The 23,376-nt window shown below is 32.4% G+C and overlaps 1 protein-coding gene across 1 annotated transcript in view; it reads left to right on the top strand.

Moving 5' to 3' along the window:
- The window catches only part of PPP4R3B (protein phosphatase 4 regulatory subunit 3B), a 67,498-nt gene that overhangs the window by 23,503 nt on the left and 20,619 nt on the right, over positions 1 to 23,376 (top strand). Inside the window, exons 5-11 of the mRNA XM_068565128.1 lie at positions 3,577 to 3,654; positions 4,749 to 4,865; positions 6,367 to 6,483; positions 17,175 to 17,306; positions 18,409 to 18,511; positions 20,652 to 20,693; positions 22,360 to 22,518. Of these exons, the coding sequence (XP_068421229.1) occupies positions 3,577 to 3,654; positions 4,749 to 4,865; positions 6,367 to 6,483; positions 17,175 to 17,306; positions 18,409 to 18,511; positions 20,652 to 20,693; positions 22,360 to 22,518 (748 nt within the window). The remainder of the gene's footprint in view (positions 1 to 3,576; positions 3,655 to 4,748; positions 4,866 to 6,366; positions 6,484 to 17,174; positions 17,307 to 18,408; positions 18,512 to 20,651; positions 20,694 to 22,359; positions 22,519 to 23,376) is intronic.

Raw genomic sequence — 23,376 nt, 5'->3', positions numbered from 1 at the left:
TAGTACTTACCTGTGAGATTCCATTTCATGATACTTCCAACCATTATTCACTATTATAACTTTACTTTTGTATAGCGTTTACTTCCCAGATCATTCTTTCACCAGACAGTTTTTCATTATTCCACAGTAGTAAGTGTGAGGCAAGTTGGACTTACACATTAGGTTCCATTTATAATATATGGGACCCACTTTTTAAAACCATACTGTACAATTCAGGGTGCCATTTCACTTGCTGACAGAAAAAGTTATAGTCTCAGGAGACTGGAAATAAACCCACAGTCAATGTAGTTGATATAAAGGACCCAGTGCCAGAAGCTGAAGTGTAGCTTTCAAATGACTGCTGTTGACTTCAGAAGAGTTGCCAAATCCATAATAGTAAATCATAATGCTTTTTATGTTTTAAAAATAAATTATGCAAACTAATCTGTAAATATTTATAACTTTCTATGTCATTTTATACATTCTGTCATAGGTCTATTTGTGAAAGTTACACTTATATAAACGAAGTTTTACTCATTTCTGGTCCCTGAGAGGCATTTTATGAAATAGCCAGATACCGTGAGCTCCCTGTTGTTTACTTAAGGTTTACCACTTCGTTATCTCTTACGTGCCAGCCGTGATGCTGAATTCTGTTTTCAACAGTGTGTGAGAAGAAAGCAAGATTATGGCCATTGGCCTCTAAAGGCTCATTTCCTAAAGCCCATCTCTGAGGTTTCCCTGCAGGCATTAGATGTTTCTACATACCCATCTGGCTAACTAGTATGCATATCTGTAACTTCTTAAATAAGTATTAACCTGTTGTTGCATTAGTTACATAGGGCAAGTGAAAATGTAAGAATTTTATCTAACTCGACCAAAATGAGGTCGTATAAAACTACATAGATAACTCCTAGCCTAAATTAGGTTAATTAACTGAGAAATTACATGAAAGCACTTAGGGTGGTCACTGGCTCCTAGTATGTACTCTAATACATGTTGAAATTATCGTAACCATGGTAGGGACATAAGATTTTAGTTAACCTGAATTTTCTACCTAATTGCAGATCAAAATCCCTTGTGTCCAGAATTGAGAAAGATACTTTAAAATGTTTTATAAATTAAATTCCAAAAAGCCAGTAAATTGAGGTTATTTCCACACAGACAGCTATAGAGTTAAGATCCTTTTCAGAACAAGAAGTTTTAACTTTTCCCTGCACTAGAAATGATTAAGGACAGGTATCTCAAATGTTGACATTTTAGCATGTTACATAAATTTTCACTATTCCATAGGTAAGAGTTGAGTGAAAAACAAACCCAGTGGGATCAGTGGTTTAGTTCTTTTTTGACATATTTTGCAAGATTTCAGCACTGAAAGAGAAATTTCTAACCTTTCATCCCAATTATTAATATGTAAAATCTTCCAACACCATTAAGAAAACAACTTTGCAATAATATGGTTTTGTTTTAGAGGTTTTTGGACTCAAGTGTAGGATTTAAAGTATTAAATTTTATCATACTGGACTTGGCCCATTCTAGTTTGTGTGTATATTTTGCTTTGGTTTGATTCCTACTTAGGAATCTATCCTGCATATTTTCTGCTGTGGGAGTGACAGAACTTCATTATGCAGGAGACCAAGATTCAAAATCCATCTTTATCACTAGCTAGCTTCTGATAAATCCATTCTTTGGGATGGACTTTTAAAATTAGATTAGGCAATCTCTAGGTACTCTCTTAAAGCCTCATCTAATTCTAAATTTCTGTGTCTATGTGATCCTTTTAGAATTTTTAATGTTGCATGGGTCCTAGGTTTGGGATTTTGGTTTTGTGTGTGTGCCCATTTTTACATCATCGCAAAGAAAAAAGTTCGATTTCAGACTTTTTAGGAGCAGCTCCTCTTTTCCCCTTAAGGTTTTGTTATCCAAAATAGTAAACATGCACAATTTGACTTAAAATAATTATGATTTATTAAAAGCTCTTAAAATGAAATAGAAAAGAAAAAGTGATCTAAAGAAACTAATTACTTGAAGAACCAGGGATTTAGGGGAAATTTTCCAGCTATATTTATGATAGGCTTTAAGCTACCAATCATCGCTCCCTTAATACATTGGAACAGAGTGCTTGTGTAGAATAATATCAAAAATAATGTTAGCGATCAGAAAAAATATATACTAGGAATCGGAAAGCATTCTCCTAGCAGACTGTAATACTTGAAATTGCTTCTGTAATACTTTATGCAGTTCTAGCCATCAGCAAACAAATAATGAGTCATATAAGAAGAATTTAAATGGGAAATTGCATTTATCAAAGAACTGGAACTATTTTCCTATGAAAAGATTCTGAAAAAGTTAAAACTCTTCAGACAGGAAAGGAAGATTTAATCCGCAAGAGGTGCAGGAAGATAAAAATTTATAAAAGGTATAAGTTGAGGTAAATATGTGCTTATTCAACAAAAGCTAAAATACTGAGATGAAAAAGTGATTTGAGGGATAAGTAAAAGATTATTTATGTAGTTGAACTCTCTCAGAAGGTAGATGATTCAGGCCTCCATACATAAGATCCAAAAGGAGTCAACTAAATAACAAAAGGAACACTATTCTGAGTCAAAAAACGGGTTATCTGTCAGTGATGTGTCTTTGAATAGCTCCAAAGGATGTTTAGCGGGAGAGCATGTTATATTTTCCATGATCATACCTAGTGCTTTTCATTCATTTTTTCATATATGCTCTACCTTATTTCAGAAAGGCTTTAAGGGATTGATACCGCTTCATGGATGATTCACAGTAAGAAAAAGGGCAGGTATATTAGCTATATCCTTTATATGTCATGCTTTGATTTTATTATCAACCATGCAGTTATCACTATTACAAATATTTTTAGGTTATGCTATTTTAATTACTTAAAAATATTCAGATTATATTTCATAAAAGTGAATTTTGAAGATTACTGAAACTTAAAAGCATAACTTTCTTTCAGCACGTTTTGATGGAAATCTTCTCTAAAGTGAATTTTAATGTTCATGTCGGTTTTTCCTTTGTACTTTAATTGTCCATATTTATTATGGAAAATTGGAAAATACAGATGAGCAAAAAAGAAAATCACTCATAATCCATCACCAAAAGATAATCACAGTTAACCTTTATAATCTTATCACTGCCAGAATTCAATGTTCTTTATTGCCGTGTTTGTAACTCTCATTTTTCTAATCCACTGTGGACTAATAATGAGATCTTCAAACTTGTTTGAATTATGTTTAAATTAAGCATAAATAAATAGACCCTGAAAGGGAGCTAAGAGAGGCTCTCGGTTAAGGTAAATAGAGTTTTCATGCATGACCTCTAGAATATCTATTTTTTGTTTTTCAAAGAGTTCTTTATATTTGAGGTTTCTGATTAAACAAGGTATTAATATGTCTAACTAATATTGAATGGTGTAGTCAAGTTTTAAAAATTATAATATGAATATACCTGGAATTTTAGGTTTTATAATGGAATTGCTGTTAGGTTTTCAGCTACTTTTATTATAGTTTGTGAAATCATATAAATGAGTATAACTTTATACTTTTATTAAATTCATAGTAATTATTTTTTCTCATGTAGGAAGATGAGAAGTTTTTGTCTGAAGTTTTTGCACAATTAACAGATGAGGCCACGGATGATGATAAACGCCGTGAATTGGTAAGTTATTTATTACTGAAATTCACACCCTTAAAGAGCACTTACTCTTTTGGCATACACAGCTTTTAATATTGAACTTGTTAATTTAAGAGAAAAATTTTTGTAATTAGTATGAAAGATATAAACAGATGACCCTTGAGCAACGTGGGTTTGAACTGCAGGTTCCACTTAGACACAGATTTTTTTCAATAGTAAATACTACAGAACTACATGGTCCAAGGTTGGATGCGGAACCACAGATATGGAGGGCCTACTATAGAGTTACACACAGGTTTTTGACTTAGTGGAGGGCGGGCACCCCAACCCCTGTATTGTTCAAGGGTCACCTGTATTTAAATTATACTATAAAATGACTATTTGCAAAGTTTCTAAAACTTATTGTTTTGTATATCTTAGAAGTTTTTAGAGATATTTTGATGTGGTTTTATTCCCCTCAGTGAGGGAATATGTGCCTTATAAATTACAAAATCAAGACATGGTTTATGTTAGGACAGAACTACAAACTCATACATTTTTATGGTTGTAGATACATTATTGACATGCTTTTTGTTGTTGTTGTTGTTAAACAAGAGGTAGGGAGAATCCTTCTTGAATAAACGAATGATGAATCGGTTCTTGGAAGTGTTTTTCTTCTTTCAAATGTGTTGGTAATCACTTTTTTGAGATGTAACCATGCTTTGGGGAAAGAGAATGTTGATTGCTGTTTACCAGCAGTTTGCCAATTTTTCAAACTTATAATCAGATACTAAAGAAGTCATGAAACATTGCTGACTTAAAATCAGGCATGTCATCTTTGGTATAGTTATTTCTCAGTTTTCTCATTTATAAAATTAGCCCTTTATCCTAGGAAATCTCTGATGTTCCTTACAATTCTTAAAAATTGAATTGTGCTTTATGAGTGCTCCCTGAAAACCCAGCCACCATTTATTATAGCATGGTTTCTATGTTCTTTAGGTTTTGAGGAGCCAGGATACCCTAAAAACTCTAGGTCCCTGAGAAGGTTAATTCCACACTGTGGTAGATCACATTACAGTTTGCCCCAGGGTTACTTTTAATGTGTGTCAACTTCTCACTATTCTTTCTTAACTTTACAGGTTAATTTTTTCAAGGAATTTTGTGCATTTTCTCAGACATTACAACCTCAAAACAGGGATGCATTTTTCAAAACTTTGGCAAAGTTGGGGATTCTTCCTGCTCTTGAAATTGTAATGGTAATTATATAGCTTCTTTTCATGTTTTTGAAATTGCGAATTTGTAATAGATTTATATTGTGGATGGGTAATAATTTTTTATAGTAATGCATATTCAATTTTGTAATTTTAGGTTATGATTCATTTGGTAGTGAGTCATAAAACCTCTTCAGATTTTTATTAACTTAAATTTGTAATATTGACATGTGATTCATATAATATGGCTTCAAGTAAATAAAAATCCCACATGGTTTTACGAGACTGTTATCTCTTCTATAACAAAATTAAGTATGTTTCATAGAAACTAATAAAATACCTTTCCTTTTTAGACCAGTGAATGGGAGAAGGGCAGACTGGACCAAGGGGGCTCGTGCTACAATATGGGGTTAAGGGAGTGATTCTCATACTTTTGTTTATATGAGCTTTATGCATTGGCATTTATTATATGAAAAATTAAAACTGAGAAAATTTTTAAGTATTTATTAACTCATTTAAAAATGATAATAATTATCCCATTATATGTTAAGATAACTAATATAACTTTCAGGAAAAAATAACTTTTCCAAAACAAAACAAAAAAATTCCAAACAAAACAAAAATTCCAAAACAAAAAAATTGAGACAAGTGGCATTGTTTCACATTTTTTGCCAATCCCTTTAATGCCTGGCTTAATAGAAGATAGCTAGATTCTCATAGCAGCGTCTGCATTTAATCTGTTATGATATTACATCTTGTAGCCTCTGGAAAACCCCACTATACTTGTGATAGACTGGGAGTGAAAAAGGCCGATAATGCCTTAATATTTATTTTCATAATAAATAATATTATGAAAATAGTTTTAATCTCATGCAATTTTGAAAAGGGTGTTATAACCCCCCTTTTCAGTGTGTGAGACCCCCTCTCCAGGGTTCCCTGGGACACACTTTGAGAACTGCTAAGTTAGGGAACGTTTTCAGAATCACCTGGAGATTTTTATCTTATGAATCATGTATCCTTCATGTACTGATAGGGGAAAAGCATTCAAGATCACTACCTTAGAAAACTAAGTTACGGAAAAGAGTGAAAATACCCAGATTGTTTTCAAAATCATCCTCTATTAGGAGAGTCATAAAAGGGAGAATCAGTTACTAAGGCGTAACTGGCAAACAGGACCAAAGACAGCTTCTGGAAAGTTTTGAAGCCTTAACTAGGAGACCTCATTCACATTTTTGCATATATTTAAATCAAGAATCCTCCCTCCCACCCCCCAAATTTTTTTGCAGCATTTGTAAAGCAGTGCTTTATAATCCTGTGCTGATTCTTAAATTTAAATTCTCTGAAAAAAACTGGCAGAAACTAATCATTGAGCTGCCTAAAGTTTTTAATATTTGTAAAAGAAAAGGATGGGAGAGATTATATGTTTTGATTCCAGTACCATGTCTAAATCCAAAAATTTGTTTGGCATAGATTTGGGAGAAAAAGGGGGAACGCAGGCATAACTTTTGTTCACTGTCTCTAAGTAACCTGATTTTCCTTTTATCAGGGCATGGATGATTTGCAAGTCAGATCAGCTGCTACAGATATATTTTCTTATCTAGTAGAGTTTAGTCCATCCATGGTCCGAGAATTTGTAATGCAGGAAGCCCAGCAGAGTGATGACGTAAGTGATAATGCTCTGGTTCTATATGAATTACCTATAAAATAGTGGTTGCAAACTGTTGAGAGAAAAGTCATAACCATAATTTTAACTGTTTATGAAGAATAATAATAGATTTCTGATCAGTTGTGACTTTGGCAAGGCCAGAATATGTGGCAGTTGATTTGTTTATTGTAAAAAAAAAAAAAAAAAAAAGCATTCAAACTATTACTGAGATAAATAGATTTAATGAATCAAATTCTTAATTCTTGGTTTTAAAAAAAGTTTCAAGTACTAATGAAATATAATTCTAAACCCTTAGGTCAGGCACTTATCTAGTATAACTAAGAAGTTGCTTTTACTGGTTCAAATGTGTCTGTTATTTTAGTGGGGATGAACATTTAATAATGAAACCAATGTTGTGTTTTCCCACTACAAAAATATTTAAACTTTCCCCTTAACCTATTTAAAGACAAAATGAACATATAGCTGTAATTGAAGTACCCTTTCTTATGTTAAATATATGTTAGTGTTAAATAGAGAAGAACTGAAGTACAATTATGTCCCTTCTTAAAGAAGGTTTAGATTCCCAATGTTATTTGATTCTTTTATGTTTTTGTTACTATTGAATTAAACTATAGTTGTTTTATATGTTTTATTTTTTTATTAATGTCCAGTTAGATTTTTACATTCTATCTGTTAGATATTTCCAGTGTTTTTTTTTTTAAAAGCAATTTTGTTTTAGAATGGGTTTGGGCTAATGCTATTATTTAGGCAGTAGAAAAGAAATAGAAGAAATATTTTGTGTTAAGTATATTTTAAAGTTTAAAAAACCCAAATGATGCTAAATCTGACTTTAAAGAAATAAATACCTAGTTTAGTAATCAGTTTATAATCTCACTGTTGAAATTCTTATCTTAGTGCCATCCTTTACGAAAGATAACTTTGAAATTAATACTTCTATTGCTTCATCCTTAGTGATGTGTGGGATTAAGAGCATTCATCATAAAATCTCTCAGACTATGAGAATAATAATTTAGTAGCTTAGGATTCTTAACTTTTACAGCTTTTATTTCTGTTTTCATTAGAACGATTTTCTTGTTTACATTTAGTTGATGCATGAGACATGGGGAAGCAGTTACTGATCGTTAACGATGAAAAGTCCCTTTTTAATTTCTCTTTTTCTTGTAGTCACAGTCTTCAAGGTCTTTCATTTCCCTGAATTTTCTCAGGTCTAACAATTTTCCAATTTAAAATTTTTGTTGCCTCAAAATTGTTAGCCCACAAATGAAGATAAATTACTTTTTTTTTAATTTCCAAAATTAAGGATTCTACATGCTGAATTCTACTATATTGAGTTGGTAGTAATGTTTAAAAGAAAGAAGAAATAACTTACCTGTGTATTCATTGGGCAGTTGATATTTTGATGCTGTCTTAAAAGAAATGCACAGCATTCAAACTTTTCTTTCTGCTACTGTGGGAGCAGATTTGGTTTTAGGAACATGGATTACAGTATTAAAATATGTGTTGAGACACAAGGAAATAGCAATATTAACTTTTTTTACTATAGTCATTATTTCTATCCAAGCTGGAAGGATAGATTTAGCAATAATTGCTGTGCTACAGATTTCAAACATTTTTATGCTAATGACCTTTGAAACATTCAGTAAAACTTCTTTTAGAATCTGACTGGATAAGTAATACAGCTACTGCTGAACTACTTATTTTGGCAGGTATTTTCAGTGTATTTCTCACTTAGGAATAAATTCATATGTTAACTTCTATAGATATGATATTAGCCTTAGGGTTATTTTATTTTTTACTAAATTATTTCTAGAATTGTATACATGGAATTTGCTTCAAAATAATTCTAGAGAGCGAAATTTACCATAAAAAGAAATTTAAAGTAAATACGTAAGCTAATCTCTATGGGTTGACTGTTCTGTATTTTGTATTGAACATATCACATTTTATTTCTTAAAATTGTGTCAATTTTTAACTTTTTATTTTGAAGTAATTTTAAATTTACAGAAAAATTACGGTAATAGTACAAAGAACTCCCATATACACTTTACCCAGATTTCCCAATTGTTAATACTTTATTTCTCATTTGCTTTATCATTGTCTTTCTTTGCTTGTATTTGTATGTACATATTTGCATACATAAATATATAATTAATTTTTTCTGAATCATTGAAGAAAAAGGTATGGAAATGATGTCACAGTGCTCCTTTACCCCTATTTTCTTTGGTGTCTATCTACTAAAACTCTACATTACCACTGTATAATTATCAAAGTCAGGAAATTAAATAACATTTTTACAATACTGTTATCGAACTACAGTCCTAATTCAGATTTTATCCGTTGTCCCAGTTATCCCCTTGTTACCCAAGACAAAAATGAAAACTTTCTGTTCCAATATCCAAAAATTTGGATTTGTCTGATGTTTCCTCATGATTCAATTCAGGTTATTTCTTTGTGTCAGGAATAGTACAGAAGTAACATTTCCTTCAACACATCATACCAAGAAATTCCCCCAACTTTAAAAAGTGAGCTTAAGTTTTCTTTGTCCAGGCTGTTTTGCCATTTCACAGACTAAAGAAGTTAGATTAAGTTCTTCTGTAGAATTTGAAGAACTGTTGCTGCTTTCTTTGAACACATCAGAATGGATTGAAAGAAGTATTGGTTCTGTAATACTTGTAACCTTCATTCAAGTAGCTGCAAGAGCAAATTTCATATGCATGAGCTTTTTTTATGATTTGTACATTTAGATAGTTTTTTAAAAACTGGTAGTGTTTCCACAACATACATCAGTTATTTTTATCCTGTTACCTCAGAATATTCTTCCTGCTCTTGCCATTCTTTCTTTCTCCTCTTATTTACTATATACATGGAATCTAAGTTACACAGCTTCTGATATTTTCTTGATCATACCAGAAAGTGTCAGTACAAATTTTTCATGTAACTTTGTCATGATTGCCACTTGGCTAACAGTGAGTGTGTAATGCCATAGGTTATAAAATATATCTCAACATCAAGAAGTTAAAATTTTAAGAAATCTGTCTTAGAAGCAATGAAATAAAGTATGTTCTTTACGTTTCCCAATCAGAAAATAGAGATGTCACCTGATAATCGGGGTAATCTCTAAATTCCATGTGTAGATACCCAAAACTTTCCCTCCGTTGCTAATTATATATTTTCAGTATTTTTGGCAATATTGAAAAATTCTTACACCCACTTAAATGTACTTTAAAAACAAAAGTATGTGTTTCTAAGAATAGCATGAGGCTGGAGTGTGATGAAACCAACAGGAGTATCGTTTCTCTAAAACTTGATTTAGAAACAACTAAAACTTTGAACTATCTCCCAGAAACTGTGGTTAAACTCACTTAAATGTTGCTATTTAAATGAAGGATGGCAAACTTTTCTTAAAGGACCAAAAGGTAAATAAGACTGGTAGGCCCTCTGGTCTCTGTCATAACTCTGCCACTTCAGTATGAACTGTCTATAGACAGTTTGAAAATGAATAGGTGTGGCTATGTTCCAGTAAATGTTTTACTGTAAAACTATTTACAAAGTGAACAACCAGCCAGGTAGTTCTGTAGTTTAATGACCCCTGACTTAGACCCCAGAATTTTGCAAGTATTTAGAAACTGGTTCTAAATTGAAGGTTGTAATTGCAAAGCTACTATGGTGGTGTAAAGAGAAGTTAAACAAAGAGACCATGGGAGTAAGCAAGCATTAATGGGAAAGGAGTTATTGGGCCCTCTTAAGACTGTAAATTTAAGGGAGTGTTCTCTAGAATAGATTTTGGTGACCCAGCATTGGAATAATTTCACTGGGGTTACTCTATAATGGCTTATTTTCAGATCAAGTCATAGTTTGACATCCGAAGAAGGAATTTTCCTGTAGTTTGTCTTACATCTCGATTATTTTGCCATAATACTTGAGCATGACTTTTCTAGCCAGATTAATGCCATTGTTGGAGAAGCAGGTTAAGGAAAATTAGATTTGTTTTAATGCCAATAAAGAACTTTAACAGGCAATTAGAAATGCTGGCTTGAATTTTGAGAGTGGTCTGACTTTAGTGACCACTAGACTTTAGTTCCATTGGAGAAATAGGCATGGAAGAGTTAGGTCACTTACATAGCTAGTTATTAGCTGTACTGCAGTTAGAGGCTGAGTCTTTTAATTTAGCTATTCCTTCTGTTCACCAGGCTTGCTAAGAAAATGAAGCATGTTTTACAGACAACTTATAATGCTGGTAATACTTTTAGTTCATTGATGAATGTTAAATCATTAGTTACATTTCTTAGGAACTATTTGTTCATTGTCTCTGAAAGCACATTATTACTTTGAAGTGGGTTTAGTAATGCATTGTAGTAGACTAATTTTAATTGTTAGCTGAGGTGAGTGTACCTCTGGGATAAGACTGTCTTACTATTCCATGCTGCTATATACAACATAATCTCTAGACACATGGTTAATTCCAGTTTTTTAGAAGTTGATTTTTACTTAGTTTGCAGAATCCAGTAATTAATAATAATAATACCTAACATGTATCATAGGGCTCATCTCATTTGTTACCTATCTCTCAGTGTCTTTCATTGGCTGATGTTTACTGTATTACCAATTGTAGTTTCATATATTTTGTCTGGGTTTTTGTTGTTGTTTGAGGTAAAAGAGTAAATCTAGTTCCTGTCACTTCATCTTGGCCAAAAGTGGAAGTCTGAGTTGATGTTTATTTTCAGAGTAGATTTTATTGGAAAAGACTGGCTCTTATTCAGAATAGAACAGTTTGTGGATTTGTGTCTCTTTTGTGTTACTTTAATAACTACTCAAGTTTTATTAAAATGAGACTTCAAAATACTAAAAAATAAACCCATCTGACGCAAGGATTTAGAAACCAACTTTTTTAAGACTTTAATATCATTGAGTGTGGCAGTTGATATTATTGATTGTGAAATATTCCCATTTTTTGCCCCCTTTCTCCTCCCTCTTTTTTTCTCTTTATCTAAGTCTGTTCGCTTTGTCTTTGTCTGTTTTTTCCTTTTCCCTTCTTCAACAAAGAAGCTGTAACAAAAGGCCTGGAGAGTGCTGTTCAGTTTCTATGATGATGGAAATGTTTATTCTTTAACCATCCAACAAGGTAGCCAATCGCTACCTATGACTATTAAGTACTTAAAATGTAGATGGTGTGACTGAGGAATTACTGATTTTAATTTAAAGTCTCTTGTGACAAGTGGATATCATATTGGACAGCACAGGGTTAGAATATTTACTACCTATACAACCAGTCTAAGGAGTGAATCTTTTATCTTGTAGCTATTTTAAGCAAAAGAATGTCTTGATCAGGTCTCGGTTTTAGAAGGATAGTTCTAACAGCTGGAGATAACTGGAAAAAGAAGGCCTGACCTGTGACAGAAAAAAGGAAAGACGTAAGAAATTAATGTATCACTTAGGAATGAGTTTGGCTTAATATATCAGCAAGATGAGAAGTGAGGTCAGCAAGATGGCAGATTGGAAGTTCCAGCCCTTACCCCTGCAACAGAAACACTGATTTAACAACCATCCACAGACAAGAATTACCTCCATGAGACTTCCAAAATCTAGGTGAGAGCTGTCAGGGAAACTTGACAAGAAGCAAAATTAAGTTCCAGTAACCAACCCTAAAAATAAAAAAAAAAAAAAAGAATTATGAACTGCCTGACAAAGAATTCAAAATAATTGTGTTAAAGAGGCTCAGTGAGCTACAAGGGAACACAGATAACTAAACAAAATCAAGAAAACAATACATAAAATAAGTTCAGCAAAGAGAAACTAAAAAAGAACCAGAAGAAATTCTGGAGCTGAAGAATACAGTGACTAAACTGAAAAAAATCAATAAAGAGCTTCAACAGCAGACTTGAATCAAGCAGAGGAAAAAATCAGAGAACTTGAAGACAGGCCGTTTAAAATCAGTCCAATCAGAACAAAAAAAAGAATGAAAAAGAGTGAAGAAAGCCTACATGAATTATGGGACACCATAAAGCAAAATAATATATACATTATGAAAGTCTCAAGGAGAAGAAAAAGAAAGGGACATAAAGCATGTTTAAATTAATAATGGCTAAAAACTTATCGGGAAAGATAAGGTCATCCAAGTATATGAAGCTCATATGTCCCCAAACAGATTCAACCCAAGGAGGTCTTCAACGAGATACATTATAATAAAACTGTCAAAAATCAAAGAGAAGAGAGAATTTTGAGAGCAAGACAGAATAAACGCATCACATACAAAGGAAGGCTTTCAGCGGATTTCTCAGCAAAAACCTTGCAAGCCAGTAGAGAATGGGATGATATATTCAAAGTGCTGAAAGAAAAAAAAACTGCCAACTAGGAATACTTTACCTGACAAAGCTGTCCTTCAGAAATAAAGAAAAAAGACTTTCCCAGACAAAAACTGAAGAAGGAGTTCGTCAAAACTAGATCTGACTTTTAAGACATGCTAAAGGTAGCTCTTCAAGTTGAAATGAAAGAACACTGAACAACAAAATGAAAGCATATGAAAGTGTAAATCTCTCTGTGAAGGTAAATATATAGGCAAATATAGACCAATGGAATAATCTAATGGTGGTATGTAAATCACTTTTAATGCAGTATAAAAGGTAAAGACAAGATATTATGAATAACTACAACTACAGAAATTTGTTAATAGATACACAGTATAAAAAGAAATTCTGATATCAGTAACATAGTATGTGGGTTGGGGAATAAAAGTGTAGAGTTGTACACAATTGCTGATGAGAGATTAATATCCAAAACATGTAAGGACCTCCTACAACTCAATAGCAAAAAAAAAAAAAAAACCCAATTTAAAAATGGGCAAAGGAACTGAATAGACATTTCTTCAGAGACATCAAAATAGCCAACAGGTGCAGGTAAAGTGATCATCATCACTAATCATCAGGGAAATGTGCATCAAAATCACAATGAGGTATCGCCTGACACCTATTAAGATGGCTCTTATCAAAAAATCAAAAGGTAACAAGTCTTGATAAGGATGTGGAGAAAAGAGAGCCCTTGTGCACTGTGTGGGCCTGTACCTTGGTGCAGCTACTATGGAAAACAGTGTGGAAGCTCCTCAAAAATTAATAGAGAACTACCATATGATTCAGCAGTCCCACTACGGATATAAATCCAAAGAAATTGAAATCAGGATCTTGAAGAGATAGCTGCACTTTCATGTTCACTGCAGCATTATTCATGGTAGCCAAGACATGGATGCAACCGAAGTGTTCATCTGCAGATGAATGGATAAAGAAAATTTGTCATGCACATACAGTGGAATATTATTCAGCCTTAATAAAAGAAGGAAATCTGGCCACTTTTGACAACTTGGATGAACCTGGGGGACATTATGCTAAGTGAAATAAGCCAGACACAGAAGGACACAATACTATATGGTACTACTTATATGAGGAATATAAAATAGACTCATAGAAGCAGAGAGTATAATGGTGCTTGCCTGGGGATGGGGAGTAGAGGAAACAGGGAGGTATTAGTCAAAAGATACAGTTTCACTTTTACATGATGAACAAGTCCTAGAGATCTACTGTATAGCATATGACCTATAATTAATATTGTATACTTAAATATTTGCTAAGAGGGTAGATATTATGTTAATTGTAATTGTTTTAATCATAAAACAAGAAAGAAAAACCAGCCTATAATAGTTTTACCTAATAAAAATTTTGTTTTATTCATGTCACAATTAGTCAAGGAGCAGCTCCATGATGCCAGAAGACTCATCTTATGAGTCAGTCATCCTGAGCTTCTGGTCTTAATGTCTGTTACTTTGAGGTTGCAAGATTGCTATTCCACCTCCAAGCAGGAAGAAGAAAGGGAGCAGAGGGCAAAATGGAGAGAGCTAGAGAGCTTTTCTGTTTCATTTTAAAGCTCTTTCTTAGAGGTTCCATTTAGCAATTTTTACTTGTATTTCTTTGACCAGAGGTGAGTCACCCTTAGCTGCAATGGAAACAGAAATACAGCGTTTTAGCTGAGTACATAGCCTCTCTGAACAAAGTTTGGGCTCTGTTAGCAGGACAAAGAGAATAGAGACTAAGGTGGCATATAGTAGTATCAGCCACAGCCCTCTCTGTAACTACCTAACGTCCATATACACTTTTCTTTCATCACTCACCCTTTGCTCAAGGGAGACTTCTGTATCCAGTCTGGAGACTTCACGTCCAGAATATTTGGGTGTTGTGCAGTCCTCTTCAGGTCCAGATAAGGCTCCTTATGTTTCAGGGACCTTTAAACAAAAAGATAATTTATCTGCCCCAACATCACAATTAAACTACTTTTGTTTGGGAAAAGGGAGAACATACATACAGCAGTCATTCATTCACAGCTATGATGCACTGGTCTGTCAAATATTTGTTGAATATCAGTAGCTTAGACTTATTGTCCCTGGAGGTTCTTGATTAACCAAACCAGCTGTCCCTGGTTCTGTTCTCTAAAGAATTTTCCTTGCCCATTTTCTTCCAAAGCTTAGGTTCCTTCCCTTAGGACATTTTCAGCTGTGGCTGCATCTGAGATAGGCAATGGAAGATGCCTTTCCTCCAGGGCTCTATTTTGTATTGTAGCCTATTTTCTGTCAGTGTGAGTTCTCTGACCCAGTGGTGGTCTTAGAGAGCAAACGGTCATAGACTGTTGCTAAAGCTTACTTTACAGTTAAGCTTCCTCTACTGTTTAGTAGGCTTCCAAATTATTTTCTTGTGTATTCTAGACATCTTATCTAAGCATAATTTTTAAACCCGAAGGTTCCCATTTACCTACTGACCTCTGTGCCCTTGCTTTCTCAAGCTCGGGTACCCTAAAAAGTTCTACAGAATAGCATTCAATGGTGCATATACCTTTGTCTGTCAAGGAAGTTTTACACGTCTTTGAGAAAGGCAGTTTTTATCTCCTGAAAAGGCTATAGTTCTCTGTAGCAGTCTATTTCACTATGAAATATATAAATTGGCTTTTTTCACTTCAACAAGTCACCAGATTATGGGACTCTCAGTCAGCACAGGTCATTTCCCTTTTATCTTTGCTTGTAGACCAACAGAATTTGGTATTGGTACTTATGAGGCAGGATTTGTAAGAAACTGCATTTGAGAGAGAAGGGTAAAAAGCTTTAAAAGTATATATATTGAAATATTATTTCAGTATATGAGCTATACCTTAAGAAGTCTTTCTTGCAACTGTGTTTTCATTTAGATGTAACTTAAATTCATCATTTATAAATATATATATATTTTTTTTTTTGGCCTAGTTTTAAATGAATGAACTTATGTAGGAGGAGGAATGAACTTATGTAATTGCTTATATATAATTGAGCAAATTATCTGAGCCCCTAATTAAGTGGTAGAATCCAAGTTGTACACACTGGTATGAATTTAAAGTAAGTAAATACCATATCATTGTTCTGAAGAAAGCTCACTAGCTGATACCTTTTGTAATATCTTAACATTTTATATGTGATATACTTTGCTGAACATACCAGAATAAGAAACAGGAGCGGATTACGGTGGAATTTGCTCTTTCTCCTCTTAACTGAAGTAAGGCTTGAGTCTATTAATGTAGCTCTGTGAATTATATTTCATAATTTCTCTTTGAAGAAATTTTATTGTTTCTGATGCCATGATAGAATTATTCATTGCTGTTCAAATTTTGAGACATGGTAGAGGGTGAGATTCTAATCTTAAGCAGTTAAGTTGCTATGACATGGTTTTTGATGGTTCTTCATTGCATTTAATATCACAGTTTCACAGGGAAATATTTTAGCATAACACAGTATGTTAAGTTTGGGAGGGACTAGAAAAGCAAAATAATTACAAAATGTGCTTTATACTGGAACTTTTCTTTTTATTATTTTACAAAATTCTCCCAATTCAACAAATTTATCTTCATTCCATGCAGTTCTCTTATTTCATCTCCTTCAGTTACTACCTTTCTTCCCCCAATAATAAACCTGTGCTCAAATCCTCTGAGTTGATGTCAAAACTTTTTCCTTTGACCTGAACCATCACTTTGTATCCTACTTTAATGCTTAAGGTATCTACCTTTAAAATACAGGCAGAAAGCAAGTAAATTTTGTATCTGCAAAGCTGCTTTGTAGCTCTTTATATTAAGACCCAACAACATGTTACTAATGTAATAATAAATCTATTTGGCTGCTTTAGATCATTATATAACACAATGTGTACCCATTTACCTCCTGTGGAGAGCTGTGTACTGGGTTATTTTTTCTCATATTTTTGTCAGAAAGGATTTTCTTGTTAGAAGCTGACATAATCTATGTTCCTGATCACTTGATGTGTGTAATCTTGGGTTTAGTCAACTTCTAAATTCATGCCTGAGGCTAAAACCTAGACTGAAAATATGTTAGAACCTCCAGTGAACAAGAATTTCTGGTAAATGATTTTGTTTTCCATTGCCTGTGTTGATGATATTGTAAGCTGTCGTGTGCTCTGATTTTTGCATTGTGTTGTTTTGTTTTTGAGTGGGTTTCTTTATGCTCTAGTGTGTTTATAGAACTTTGAAAACATTAGGAAAAAAAGGTTTAAATAAGTTCATCCATTCTTTTTTTTTTTTTTTTTTTTCTGTATGATTCTGATTTTGTTCTTTCAGCTGGTACGTTTGTCTTATATCCAAACCAGGTCTCACAGAAACACATTTTCTTTCAGGATATCCTTCTCATTAATGTAGTAATTGAACAAATGATCTGTGACACTGATCCTGAGCTAGGAGGTGCTGTTCAGTTAATGGGACTTCTTCGTACTCTAATTGATCCAGAGAACATGCTGGCTACAACTAATGTAAGAAATTACTCTGCGATAGAAACGTTTTGGTCTAGTCAGTTTTAGATTATTTTATATACAATAAGTTATGTATAAATATATAAATATATGTAAAAATCAAAATTTTGTAAATTTGTACAATTTTGAAAAACGAATATTCAAACATTTGTACACTCAGAATTCAAGTAGCAGTAATGTTCCTCTAGCAGTTGTTTTTGCAGCAAAATACAAGATTTTAATCTGCTAAAATCTTGGTAAAATGTTAGCACTTCTATTTATGACCCTTGGCCTCTGTATGTTAACCTCTTAAAAATTAAAACAAAGAAATGTGAATATAATTAACACTACTGAACTATAAAAATGGTCAAGATGGTAAATTTTATGTTATATGTTTTTTATCACAATAAAAAAGAAAAAAACATATACCAAATGATCTTAACTGCGTAAGGAAAGGAGTCAGCACAAAAAAAGACTTAAGGAACTATTGCAAAATATTAACAGTGGTTATCTCAAAATGCTGGGATATTTCTCCTTTATAGACTTCACTCAAATTTAGAGAAAATGTATATTATTTTTAAATCATTACAAGTTTATAGAACCAGTTATATAAAAAATAATGGCCAAAAAACCAAAAGGAATTATTTTCCAAATTTCCAAGTAATAAATTCTTAAAATTAAAAAAAATAAATCTAAAATCTGTAACATTTCTAGTGGCTTGATAAATCAACTTGGTGTTTTTTCAAATTTGAATACATCGTGAAATCTGGGGTTTCAAATTTTAAACGGTTAAAGTTGCTCTCACATAGATTTTTCATTGCATTTCATATCCCATGCGTATTTGAAAAAAAATTGTTTTAGATAGTTTTCCCTGGAAAAACTTTTTATAATGCTATCTGATCTTTTTCTTACATTCATTTTTATTGAACATGTAATATGAAATAGATCTGATTTTTCAGTTCTGCAGAAATAAGGTTAAGGTGAATATAACAAGTTTTTTTTGATTCTTTCACAGTATCTTAAAGTATCTCTTGTTTGTGTATGACCTGCACTACTAATTCTTGAAGATGTTTTATTAATTATAAAGATAATAAAGTATTTTTTTTAATTCTGTATGTTTCAGAAAACTGAAAAAAGTGAATTTCTAAATTTCTTCTACAACCATTGTATGCATGTCCTCACAGCACCACTTTTGACCAATACTTCAGAAGACAAATGTGAAAAGGGTGGGGCCTCTTACTTACCTGCTTATGATTTCTGTTTTAAAAGAGTGAGATAAGTATTATAGCTAACAGGCACTTTACTTGGTGCTTTTTATGACAGGGAAATTACTACTGAAAATTTTAAACTGCAATATAAAATCATGATTTCCCTTGCTTCAGAGTGTCTGTGGTAGAGAATGATATAGAATACATGGCAAAAAGTATTACACCTTGAAGAAGAGAACTGTAAACACTTAGCAAAAGAAGGAGATTGTTCCCAAAGTTGTTAGAGTTAATGTTAGAGTGAGTAAGTGCAGAGAGTATATTGCCTACAAAATCCAAGGTAACCATCATTTTGGAGACATATTTGGCAATACAGTAAAAACTCTCTAATTTCAAAACATAAGGATCAGGTTATTAGGTTAATCAAAAAAGTTGGTTAAAGCAGAGAATAATTTTAAAAAATAAACTGTTTATAAACATTAACTTTAAATGCTGCTCATTTACTGATAGTTTGTATAGGGTCAAGGCTTTTTTTTTTTTTTTTTTTTTGCATGTGTTTTTTTTTATTGTATTTCCATATTGCATTCTTACATAAACTGCACCTGTAATTCATCAGCTACAGTTCCTGGTCTCAGTTTATTATAGTGGAGAGAAAACCTAAACATATTTTTGAAGTAGTCTGAGTGTAGAATTCTACTATGGTTTTAAGTACTTTCCTTTAAGTACTTAAGTATTCATAGTTTTGTATGACTAAGTTGGTATCATTTTTTTAATTGAGTTCTGCTGTATTCAACTTAGCTTTAGATATTACAGTTCTGTGACATTTCATCAGTCTGCAGTATTTAAATTATGTAATCATATTACCAAATACAACTAGTGTAAACAAAGGACTGACTTTGATAAGCGTACAACTCAGCTTGGTGAGATGAGATATGTGGGGGGGGGGCATATTCTCAGAACATGTTGGCTAATCTATTAAGTCAATTAAGAGGAAGTCAGTTAAGAGAATGTTTACTAAACTAATAAAATAGTACACCCTACATAATACTATCAACTCCATTTCTGAGTTTATATCCTAGGGGACATTTATGCATAGACATGACAGATACAAGGATGTTGTTGCATTGTTCATTGTAGGAAATGAAGAAAACGTAGTATATTCGTATAATGGAATACTATTTAGCAGTTAAAATAATTGAATTTTGATCTGTCGACTGATTAGTTCTCAAAAATATGAATTGGGTAAAAAAAAGCATGTCACAGAATGTTTTACAGAAAGGTTCCATTTATGTAAATTAAAACAAATGCATTTTTAACTTTCATTTTAAAATAAAACATTTCCAGCATACAGAAATATTTAGATGATAGCATCACAGATACATACTTTCTGTTGGCTCTATCAAAACTAACTTGTCATATTTTTTTCAGTTTTTTTAAAAAGAAAATAAATTACAGATAGTTTCTTATGCATTCTCATTCTACCCCACCCCCGTCCCTCAAGAAATGCTGAATTTGGAGTTTATCACCCCTGTTTGTTTATATTATTGTGACATGTATAATGTGGTATTATTTTTCACAGTTTCAAACTTGATATGAATTGACTTACATTGTACACATTATTCTGCATTTTTTTCCTTTTTACCCAGTGCTTTTTTTGAGATCTATCCATATTGATACCTAGAGTTTATTTTTAACTCTTGCATGGTATTCTTTTGTATGAGTATGTTGTAATTTAGCCATCCTGCTTCTAATGTATATGTAAGTTGTTTCTAGCTTTTTCCTGTTACAAACAATGCTCTGATGTACATTCTTGTGTTTCCTAACATAAATGTGCTCTAAGATGTGAGCCTAGGAATCGAAACTTAATTATAATGTTCTAATTATTTTTTTAAAAATTCAAAGCATAAGTGACTAATTGTTAAAATCTATGTGATTTTATTAGAATACTTATGATACTGTCTTTTAATAATTCTTCATCTGCACCCAGTTCTCTAAAAGATTTCAGATAGAGGTATAATATTTGACTGAAGCTACTAATTCTTAATAGTTATTATGCAGGTAAAATGAGGTTATGATCAGAGATATGCTTTGTATGTTGTAAAGTGCTAGGGAAGTGTGAGATATTATTACTGAAGTCGCTGATTTTAATTTTTTTTATTAGATAATATAGTTGGATCTAACAAAAACAGCACAATTTGTCCCGGTAAGTGTACATTCATACTTTATGAACTATTGCAAACTGTAAGTTTTTTTCTATTCAGAATATAATGCACTTATACAAAGCTAGGAAAGACATATTTTCATCCAAAAAATCCAAAACTAGATTTTTTTTAAAGAAAAAAATTCTACTTTCTCCAATATAAAAGATGAAAAACCCAGTTGAAATTTTGTTTTTGTTTTTCTCTGTAAATTTAGAGCTTGTTTTCTGACATTTTTTTTAAGGAGATGTCTGAAAGTTGAGGATTAGTTCATTCTTATTTTGTGAATTTAGTAAACTAAGGCCAATCAGTTAGGAACTAGTCTTCATTAATAGTCTTATGCGTAGGTATCATTCATGAATCTGAGTATAAACATGGTTGCTTCTACTTGGAACATACGTATCAGATATTGGCCTGTTAGTATGGAAAATAATGCCGTGTTTACCTGGCCTCCTGTCTTGTCTACCAGGCCCTTCAAAGCTCTAGGAAAGCCAGTTTCAAATTAGGAAGCAGTTCAGAGATTTGATTATTAGAGATATGATGAGTAATTTCATGTCCTAATTTGGGAAAGTGAAAACAAGACATTTAATTAACACTACAGATTACTGTTACAAGATCTTTTGTAAATAAAATTTGGGAATTGAGAAATTTAGAGAATTTATTTTAATGGTGAGGAACTAGTTCAGATACTGGCTGTGGTGATGGCTGTTGTACAAATTGGTCTGAAACAAGTAGAACTCTTTACTTACATTTAAAGTAGAAAAGGTCTTTGAAATACCAGAATTGTATTTTGTTTACTTGATGGTCATTCTGTTATTAAAAAGATTGCTGATTTGTTCCTGATAGCATCATGTGATGCGCCACAAAATATTTATTTGTGTAGTCTTCTTGAAAAATAAAATAGTTGGACTTGATGACGTCAGTTATTTTTTCTTTTCTCTAAGGCTGTGATTCCGTAATTTCTTCACAGCTTAATATTTTCTTGCCTAAAATATTTACAGTAGGTATGGGTAATTACCTATACATTCAATTTTGATGTTCAAGAAGCAATTTTAAATCACTCCATGAATGTGTAAACCAAAGCCTCTTGAGGAAGAAAGAGCTGGTATATTTCAGTAGGCCTCTCATGGATATCATGATTTGATGTTAAAAAGATTACTATTTTAAAATCATGATGTAATATTTTTCACTTGATATTCAAACAGCCAAAAAAGTCCTTTCCTTAAAGATGTCTTTAAAGAAAGCATATTAATTTTTCTTGGGAAATTTGTGTTACACCACTTTAGGCAAAAAGTTTAAGGTATTTCCTCTTTTACTGTGCAGTGGACCCTTTTATAGATCCATTAATATTAATGACAGCACATATTAAGGAAACATTACCAAGAAAATCTCAATGCAGTGAGGGCTTTATTATCATATTTGTACATTTTTATTTAACATTATTAAATATTTTATATAAGAGCCTTAGAATATCTATTTAGTAGGTAAAACTGCTAATACTTCTGGAGAGTCTACCTAATGAAAAAATAAAAATCTGTAGCTTCTTTAATTGATACAAAAAGGAGAAGAAAATACAGTTTTACTTTTGCTCTAAAATATAGGATGTACACTTTATTCTCTTTGCTTAGATGTATTGCAATGTTTATTTTCATGTGATGACTTTCTTTGTAGATAATTATCAAACAGCACAGCTGCTTGCCTTAATTTTAGAGCTACTCACATTTTGTGTGGAACATCACACATATCACATAAAAAACTATATTATGAACAAGGACTTGCTAAGAAGAGTCTTGGTCTTGATGAATTCAAAGCACACTTTCCTGGCCTTGTGTAAGTAACAGTTTCAATGAACATTCTTACAAAATGTTTTATGGAACAGCATTTTTAATAGAAAAGCCTGAGTTACCCATGTGGAATTATTTTTTTCTAGCAAGTGCATGTGCTATTAAAGAGATGATTGTGAGAAATACTAATCTTTTGTTTTCTTTTATTTAAAGGACAAGAGGAATAGGTCATAGTGCTTCCCCCACGCACATATTGCTCACATTTAGATTCAGTTGTGACATAATACCATGTGCAATGACATTTCACTAATAGAACCACTCCTGCTGCCTTTTACATCTGCTTCATCAAACTGTCATTTAGTAGTGACTCTTTTTATATTTTTGAGATATGGGCCTTGAAATGTATTTGTATAACTCAGGTTATTTATTTGAACATGGAAAATAACTTATGGGTAGCCCTTCAGTAGACCACTTGGACCAATAGAAGTCAAACTTAAATGCTGATGTTTGCTTAAATGTTGATTTTCGGTGAACCCTAACTTTAGTTTCTTCTCATAGTTTCACCTGCTGATAGAGGTAAAGAAACCTTCTCCCTCGAAATAAAAAGAGCCCTGTGGGTTTTTTCTGAGCATGAACATCATAGTTAAAATGTAACATTTAATTTAATGTATAGAGAAAAGGTTAATCTCCCTACTACTGCCTTTATTTTTAAGGCCTTAAAATAGCCACTGTTGACTGCCTGCACTACTTCTTTTCCATTCCTTTTTCCATACCTGTGCAAATTTACATAAACATTCACACATGTGTAGGTTTTCATGTTTTATTTTTATAGAAACAGGATCATGCTGACACACGTCTCAGCCCCTTAATAATACGCTAGGTCATCGGATATGGTGTGAATTAA

Source organism: Eschrichtius robustus, chromosome 15, assembly GCF_028021215.1.
Source record: "Eschrichtius robustus isolate mEscRob2 chromosome 15, mEscRob2.pri, whole genome shotgun sequence".
NCBI lineage: Eukaryota > Metazoa > Chordata > Mammalia > Artiodactyla > Eschrichtiidae > Eschrichtius > Eschrichtius robustus.
This window is presented reverse-complemented; position numbering and strand designations above follow the sequence as displayed.